The sequence below is a fragment of the Melitaea cinxia genome, chromosome 12 (genome assembly GCF_905220565.1).
Source record: "Melitaea cinxia chromosome 12, ilMelCinx1.1, whole genome shotgun sequence".
In the NCBI taxonomy this organism is placed as follows: Eukaryota; Metazoa; Arthropoda; class Insecta; order Lepidoptera; family Nymphalidae; genus Melitaea; species Melitaea cinxia.
Window position 1 is genome coordinate 2,302,151 of NC_059405.1, and position 9,807 is coordinate 2,311,957.

The following is a 9,807-nucleotide window of genomic DNA, read 5'->3' on the forward strand; positions in this document are numbered from 1 at the left end:
AGAAAACATACATATACAAATATTGGTTAAAAATAATTAATTAAGTAACTAATTATAAGTGATTTAAAGATACTAGAAGAAAAGATGTTTCAGTTATTATTATTATTTTTTTTTTATGTCACTAGGTCGGCAAACAAGCGTACAGCTCACCTGATGGTAAGCGATTACTGTAGCTTATAGACGCCTGCAACACCAGAAGCATCGCAAGCGCGTTACCGACCCAATCCCCAATCCCCCCAGAAGCTCTGGTCACCTTACTCACCAACAGGAACACAATACTGCTTGAAAACAGTATTATTTTGCTGTGATCTTCTGTAAGGTCGAGGTACTACCCCAGTCGGGCTGCTCCATATTTTGAGCAGGAAATTCCTGCTGTGCCCTACCTCAGTTGAAAATTAAAATGTACATAAGCCATTGACTGACTCAAATCTATATACTGCGTATTTGAAGACATATTTAGTATCCGACTACCTACTCCTAAAATTCTTCATATTCTAAACAGAAAATGACCGCACAGTATGTGTAAAACTCGCTTTGACCTGCGGTTCCTTATGAGTATATCAAAATTAGACGCCGCGTTGGCGCAACAGTCTCAGCACTGGTTTGGTGGCTGTTACGCTGGCGGTTGCGGGTTCGATCCGCGCACATGACAAAGATTTGTATTGACCATATAGATATTTGTTGAGGTCTAGATATTTGTGCAGTCCTTATGGGACCCCACCGTGCCTCGGAGAGCACGTTAAGACGTTGGTCCCGGTTGTTATCATGTACACCTGATAGCGATCGTTATTCATAGTAGGGAATATATCCGCCAACCCGCATTGGAGCAGCGTAATGGATTAAGCTCTGATCTTCTCCTACAAGGAGAAAGAGGCCTTTGCCAAGCAGTGGGATATTACAGGCTGAAGCGTAATATCACAATTCAGAAGGAATTCAGAAAATAGTATATTTTATGCATTTTACAAACATTGAATTATAATTGTCAGCTATACGAGTATAACATTTTGTATTTTCCTTTTTATAGTAGTATCCAGGAATTCCAAAACTTATATATTAAGTACACACACATATATACATATGGCTAAATACAACCATAAAAATATTTTAATTGATTCTGCTATTGTAAGACTTAAAAGCAACTTAAGTATATTCACTAAAATCGACAAGGTATACAAACGTTTGCAAAATAAAATCTTACAGAACGTTGTTCCATGAAGAATATTCGCTAACCTCATTAATACAATTAATGATTATGTTGTGGCATAAAATCTTCTACAAGGTCCTAACCTGAAAGTCCACGTAAGCTACGGTGTGTCGCACATGTCGGCACCAGTCACAGGTTTTGGCGCGCTTGAAGTTAGCTCGACGTGATTGACTGAAGCAGAGCTCAGAACAGAAGGTGGCACCTGCCTGCTGTAGGGCTCCGCCCTCGCTCGTGATGCTCTTGTTGCACCAGGAGCACTCTTCGGCTGGGGAAGGATATTTTTGTTATTAAAAATATAATTTATGGACTTTTCTATACACACACATTATTACTTTTATAATTAAATAACTGTACGAGAAAAAAAATAAGTAACAAAACCAGGCTCAGTTCGTGTAATTTCTTTCAGGCTATCCTGATCTGGACCGGACCGGGTCCTGATCCAGTATGCCTTACCATACTTGATTATATTTTACATCAGGCTATCCTGATCTGGACCGGACCGGGTCCTGATACAGTATGCCTTACCATACTTGATTATATTTTACATCAGGCTATCCTTGTCTGGATCAGACCTGGTCCTGATAGAGCTTGCCGGATCTGGCATGCCTCATTCTATTCTGATCCGGTCCAGATACATGATCTGGTTGAGCCTGACCTTTTTTCTAGTCGGGAATAATTTATATTCCAAACGAGCAGATTCTGAAAAAAAAATCTATTTTTTTTACTTGGTACCGTACCAACATAGATCTTTTAAATTACCAAATAATAATTGTCTATAAAATAGATAAATTTAATATTTCATACATTTGATAATTCGATAATTTGAAAATTTATTAAGATTGATATAATTGACAAACCTAAAATTAGACTCTCCAGACAAACTTCCGATTATTTTACAGTAAAAGGCAACGCGTGCACAGCGGTAAAACACCACAGTATATTAAAAATAAAAATAACTGAACACAATTTTTTTTTTAATTTTCTAATATTATTAAGCAATTTTTTCCCGACCAGATGAAAATGCAGCATCTCGTGCCTTAGCTACAATGAACATATTAACGATTAGCTTTTATTCTTATTTATTTTTAAATTTAAATCATCTCGGCTACATAAACATTGTTGTAAATATATAACTTGAATTTTTTTTGTCAACTAATCATATTCGACAAATTAATAAATGTATATATAATATTCGATGAATTAAATAACCTTACGGATAACTACAATTTGATACCACAATCTCAAAACAATTACTGAAAAATCATCATTTAAGCACATAAAATGTACAATACGCATCCCAAAACCAAGCCCACTGGAGAGACCACCGTCAAAAGGTGAGCAGACTTTTATCTATAACAAAAAAAATACTATTTTATTCGATTGCATCTAATTCGAAAAAAAAAACGTCTCCGGTCTGTATTGATGAATTTATAATACATGAAATTGGCGAAATATATTATACTAGCGACCCGCCCCGGCTTCGCACGGGTGTAATACTAATACTAAATATACTACAGAATGTCTTTATTTATAGTATGAAGCTAGCTTAAAGCATGGTTATTAACATAATACCGGCTGACCGACTGGCGAGGAATGGATCGGAGATGAGGGTCCACGGACCCGAACCCATTCTGCCTCTGCCTTTCGGATGGCTGCGCAGCCAGCTGCGATACAACACCAAGGTAATGCACCAAGAATATTGGACAAATCTAACTACCTGCAGGCAGACCAAGGAAGCTCTTCCGACGATCAACCCAGGATTGTCCCGCAAACTTCGCGGTTATGAAAGAGCCCAGCTCCGACTACTGGTCGGGGCTCTTACCGGACATGCCTTGCTTAACAAGCACTTACACAATCTAGGTGTTACAGACAGCCCCCTGTGCAGAGCGTGCTTGGAGGCAGAGGAAACGGCCTCACATATCCTGCTGGAATGCGGTGGTGTGGCGAACTACAGGGCACTACACCTTGGGACACCGAGGTTGCTCCAGGAAGTCGTCGGCAACGTGAAGGGTCTGCTAGGCTTCCTCAAGGAGCTTGGCTGGCACGAATAGTGCCCACCAGCCGATCACGCAAAAAAGGCACACCAAGACGTCGAGTTGCGGAAAAGAGCCCGTGAACAACAACAACAACATAATAACAAATATGCGTCGTTAGATTACACGTTGTTATAGAATGCGTTGAAGAAATAAAGGTTCACTGCTCGTTCCCCGTAGGTGATAGCGTGATAATTTGTAGCCTATATGTTGACCAGACTTCTTAATAATATTTGTGCCAAATTTGAAGTAAATCCATGCAGTACTTTTTGAGTTTATCCCGGACATGCATACAGACAAACAGACAAAAATTCTAAAAACAATATTTTTGGCTTCGGTATCGATTGTAGATCACACCCCAAGTATTCTTTTAAAAAAATATTCAATGTACAGTTTTGACTTTCCTATCATTTTATTATATGTAAAGATTATTGCATCTAACTTTTAACAACTCTAAAAAATAAAAAATATATGAAGACCCACATGAGTATAAGAAAAGACGTTTTTATTTTATTATATGTAAAGATTACTAATCGATTTAAAATAAAGGAAAGAGATTATTAATTCGACCATGTTTTTTTTTTTTGTATGTTAGTTACCTCAAATTTTTTTACTATTTCTTTTTTAATCGAAAAGCTGCTGCTCGTTTTGTGGTCCTATAAAAATATTCCTGCATAAGTGATCGAGATATGACAAGTACTATTTGAGTTTATTCCTAATAATGTTGTCGTACCTTGTTGATTTGAAGTCGTTTCTCTTGTTCGGAAGCACACAAATATTGATAAGATAATAAACATAAAATTCACTAATAAAATATACATTCAATATTATACATATTCATAATCAATATATTTAATTTATTTTTTCCATCACTCGATTCTGTAACCGGATACTCGTTCATTCATTACTAGAGCTCGTTTAGTAAAATAAAAAACTTTGATATCTCGTTATGGGCCTTATAATATCCTGTTGCTGGCTAACGATCGGAGATCGGATTTGTTAGACATTCGAAACTCTCTCTCGTTATTATTTCATTTGATTTATTACTATCGATTCTAATCGCTCAATGAATCTTCCTTTGTAATTATTTCTAAAAACATTTCTTTTATTTGTCATCAATCTGATTATTAATTTTTCAAACTACCTGACCCGGCGAGCTTTGTACAGCCATTATGTTTGCATTTATACAAATTATGTCCTGACAATACCGCAACCAAAAATATATATATATTATCCGTGCACATACATTTCATCAATACAGCTATTATCCCTTATTCTTGTTTTTGAATGTCGGCTTTGCCAATTCTACCTCAACTCCGCCTAGGACTATGTCGGCATAGTCCCACGCGATGGTAAGCGGATACCGTGGCTTATGGGCACCTGTAATACTGGATCGCAAGCGCGTTACCGACCCAACCCTTACCTCTTGTCACATTACCACAGGAACACAATTCTACTTGAGAGCAGCTGTAATTTTCTGTAATGGTGAGGTACTTCTCCAGACGAGGATTATTTATAGAGTTAAACTTTTTTTTTTCATTCTATGAATACGCTTTAGCCTGTAATATGTGTACGGTTCAGCCGCACATACATATCGCCCGATCAGCAGTTTACGTTAGTTGCACGATTCATTAGCTAAATACATCAGTTCACGTTCACATATCATCATCGTACAGCGCGTTCGTGAGCTCATTCATATCAATTAAATATTAGCAAATATATTTATATTTTAACATTTATTTTTATATCTTTTATCTACCATAATCAGCAGCAGCAATTCAGGTGTAACATACATCTTTTTGGTCCTTCGAGCTTATCGTGAGCGGGACTTATATCGCGAGTGACTTTTTTACGAGCGCAGTAAGGGCCGCCACGTAAGTTAACCAGCAGCAGCTTTGGTGAGTCTACAGCTCTCTATTATCAGCAATATTTATATCAGTTTACAAAAATGGAAGATCTTCTAGCTAGCCAAACCCAGATCATGGAGGCTATGAATCAATTTTTAATTAATTTTAAAAAAGACGGTGCCGAACGCAAGACACCGGCTCATATTAAAAAACGTCTCAGCACTTTAGAGAGTTATTGGCAGGAGTTTCAAAACAATCATCTAAGGCTTTGCGATTCTGGTGACAAATCAAACGAATATTTCACTAACAATTATTATAAGAAAACATCCGATTTTTACAATGACACGCGCAGCTATTTACTCACCTTTTTACCCAGTGAGTCTAAGGAAAAAAGCGTACTAAAGCCAGCCACCCCGTTGCAAATGCCAGGCTTTACAGCTATACCGTCGCCTGGCAGCGTGTCACGTCCGGTGACATCATCCGATAAAGAAACTTCGCGAACCCAAGGTAATAGCAGCAAATTAGAGGAAATGTTGAGAAGGCAAAGAAGCAATTTTAAGGCATTTCAGCGTACAATTAGCAGCATCGATCTCGACATTGTCTCAGAAAAATGGGAATACGAAGATATTTTGAAGTCGGTACAATCATGCTGGACCATCATTGACGCATTGCACTGGGAAATAGACAGCGAACTATATGAAGACGATCCAGAATACGAAGAAATGTTCAGCAGCTACGAGCGGAAATTTAACGAAATTAAAAAAAGTATCAACAGCAAGATGTGGTCTGATCTGTATCGGGAGAAAACCACCCCGAAAATGGATATCCCTGTGTTCAGTGGGAGCTACCACCAGTGGTTATCCTTTAAAGACTTGTTTGTCGAAACCATCCACACAAATCGAGCCTTATCAAATAGTCAAAAAATGCAGTTTTTAAAAAGTAAATTAAAGGGCGAAGCAGAAAAGCTAGTGCAACATCTACACATAACTACAGATAACTATCAAGTATGTTGGGATCTTCTAAACAACCGATACAGCAACACAAAACTAATTTTTAATTCTCACATGAGTGTCCTACTCAACCAGCCTATTATGCAGCTACAATCCGCAATTACAATTAAAAGGATTCACGACACCACCAACGAATGCCTTAATGCTATCAAAAACTTGGGAGTCAGCATAGAGAACTGGAACCCTATCATCGTATATATAATCACGCAGAAATTAGATGCGGACACTCACAACGACTACATCGAGTCACTCAAGCATCCGAGAGATTTACCAGTTTTAAAAGATTTATTACAATTTTTAGAAGCCAAATTTACCGCTCTAGAGTCCTCTAAACGAAAACAAGATCCCTCAAAATCTATCCCGCATCCGCAACATATCTTTCAGCCCTCAAATTTTAAAAAACCATATACATTTAAATCATATGTAAGCAATGAAAATCAATTATTTAAATCAAATAATTTTAATAGCAAAAGTAGGTTAACGTCAACAGCGAAGACAAAATGCCCCGTTTGCAATAAAGATCACGCCATTCCATATTGCGAAACGTTTTTAGCGTATCAACCAAATATCAAGCGACAAACAATTCAAAAGCTATCGTTATGCCAAAATTGCCTTTATAATCATAACGGTAATGAATGTTTTTCAAGAAAAAGATGTCATAAGTGCCAATTAAATCATCATACTTTGGTTCATGAAGCCTTTGTCGCATCAGCAAACACTGCAACGTCGAATACAAAGTCCAACAGCACCGTTTCTAACTCAATTGCGTCACTAGATGACACTAAGGAGATTTTATTAGCAACCGCTCTGATCAACGTCCAAGCTGTTGATGGCTCTCTTCATACCATGCGAGCGCTTATCGACCAGGGATCTCAAACGTCGATTATCACCGAGAATGGCGCTCAACGGTTGGGACTACCTCGTAAGCACTGCAAGGGAGTTATCTTAGGAGTAGGAGCGAAAGAAAATAATTGCAAAGGTACTATGAACATCACCCTATCATCTTGTCATGACTCGTACCAGCTTAATCTAGATGTATTTATCATGCGCCACGCTGTAAACAATCTCCCTAACAAATCATTTTCAAAACCATCATGGGAATATATTAAAAACATACAACTTGCAGACCCTGAATTTTATCGTAGCAGAACAATAGATTTATTACTAGGCGCTGATGTTTATTCTTCTATAATTATGGGAGGAATCATCAAAGAAAATGACAACATGCCTATTGCGCAACAGACGCGGCTAGGCTGGATTTTGTGCGGAAGTGTAAAATCCTACAGCTGTAATGTCATCATGGTGGACTTAGATAGCATTCACAAATTTTGGTCCATTGAAGATATTAACGAAAATGAGGAAATGTCGTTCGAAGATTATCAATGTCTACAAAAATACAAGGAAACTACTTTTCGCCAATCCGATGGAAAGTACGTGGTACGTCTTCCACTTCACTCTGACGCTGATGAGAAGTTAGGATTATCTGAACCCACAGCCTGCGCACAATTTTATCAGCTTGAGCGTAAATTCGACAAAAATAAAAATTTAGCTTATAATTATAAGCAGTTTATTAATGAATATATCAATTTAGGTCACATGCACTTAATAACAAAGGCGAATATGACACCATTATATTATATGCCGCATCACGCTATTGAAAGACCCGACTCTATTACTACTTCGCTTAGAGTTGTATTTAATGCATCGGGTAAAACGACATCGGGTGTAAGTCTGAACGATGTTTTATACAGAGGCCCAAATTTACAACAAGAACTTTTGATTTTGGTTTTGAAATGGAGACGATATAAATACGCCTTTACAGCTGACCTAGAAAAAATGTTCAGACAAATTATTTTGCATCCCGATGACCAACGTTATCAATGCATAGTTTGGCGAGATAATTCAAATCAACCTTTAAACAGATATCAGCTTAACACAGTGACATATGGCACTAAATCAGCCCCATTTTTAGCAATGATGACGCTTAAGCAGCTAGCTATTGATGAGCGTCATCGTTTTCCTACAGCAGCAAAAGCGTTAGAACAGCATTTTTACATGGATGACGCTTTATGTGGTAGTTATGACGTCATCTCAGCCACAACATTATGGTCCAACCGGTGGAAGCCTTTCGTTGCCAACAGAGTTAAGAAAATCACTGACGTCATGCCCTCCGTATGCTGGCGATATGTAAAAAGCACAGAGAACCCAGCTGACTGTGCTAGTCGTGGCATGAAAGTTGAGCAATTACAGCAGCACAATTTATGGTGGAACGGACCTACGTGGTTGTCATCATTTTCTGATTTCTATGAGAATAAAATAACTTATCAAACCGACTTAGAAACTAAAGTAAAATTAATTAATACTTTACAAACAAACAGCAGTAACAATAACGAAATTGATATTATTAATTTAATAATTCACAAGCAAAGCAGTTTTACGCGAGCGACGCGCGTACTTGCATGGATATTGCGAGCGTTTTCAAACAAAAGCATTAAATTACAATATTTAACATCGACCGAATTAAGCAACGCAAAACAGAAAATTATAATGTACGTTCAAAAATCTGAATTTGAGCAAGAAATGAATGATCTTTCTAAACAAGGAAAAATTAATTCTAAGAGTAAGCTTCTCTGCCTAAATCCGTATTTAGATCAAAACGGATTACTGCGCGTTGGAGGCAGACTCAAAAATAGCAACATCCCTTACGATATGAAGCATCCATACATCATTCCACACAGAAGTCATCTTACTAATCTCCTGATCGATCTAGCTCACAAATCTACTTTTCACGGAGGTGCCCGCCTTACTCAGTCGTGGCTTAGACTGCAGTATTGGATCATAAGCGGAAACAAAGCAGTGAGGAACCGTTTACGTCTTTGTGTTATATGCAAGCGTCACAACCCAGATAAAAACGAACAGCTAATGGGTGACCTGCCTGAAGCAAGGACAAATTCGACGCGCCCATTTTTTCATACCGGGGTTGACTATACGGGATTCGTAGATATTAAAGCGAATAGGGGAAGAGGTATTAAAACCACTAAAGGATACGTTGCCGTGTTCATCTGTATGGTCACAAAAGCTGTACACCTTGAATTGGTCTCCGATTTATCATCATCGGCGTTTTTAGCAGCTCTACGTCGATTAGCAGCAAGAAAAGGTACCCCGCGTCATTTATACAGCGATAATGGGACCAATTTCATCGGAGCTAATAAGGTCTTAGCCAAAGAACACTTCGACTTGAAATCGATCCTATCAAATGAGTTTTTCACAGAGATCAGCGAAATGAAAATCGAATGGCATTTTAATACCCCCTCGTGGCCTAGTGCCGGCGGACTGTGGGAAGCGGCAGTGAAAAGCTTAAAGTATCACCTTCGTAGAGTGGTTGGTGACCAAAAGCTCACTTATGAGGAATTCTCTACGTTGTTAGCGCAGCTCGAAGCCTGTCTCAACTCTAGACCGCTGTGTGCGATGTCAGAAGACCCAGATGACATTGATTATTTAACACCAGCTCACTTCTTGTCCAGCAGACCCATTCTTTCAGTTATAGAGACTGAAACAGACGGCAGAACAAGATGGCAACTTACGCAAAAAATATTCAGCGATATTTGGAAAAGGTGGCGTACTGAATATTTAGTTCAATTAGCAGCTCGAAGCAAATGGCGTGAGTCGCGAGAAAACATTAAAATCGACGACATAGTATTGATACATGACGC

At 38.2% G+C, this 9,807-nt stretch overlaps 1 protein-coding gene across 1 annotated transcript in view; it reads right to left on the reverse strand.

Annotated features, from left to right (window-relative positions):
- Positions 1–9,807, reverse strand: part of LOC123658722 (sine oculis-binding protein homolog) — a 59,548-nt gene that overhangs the window by 1,600 nt on the left and 48,141 nt on the right. Inside the window, exon 3 of the mRNA XM_045594068.1 lies at positions 1,288–1,469. Within this exon, the coding sequence (XP_045450024.1) occupies positions 1,288–1,469 (182 nt within the window). The remainder of the gene's footprint in view (positions 1–1,287; positions 1,470–9,807) is intronic.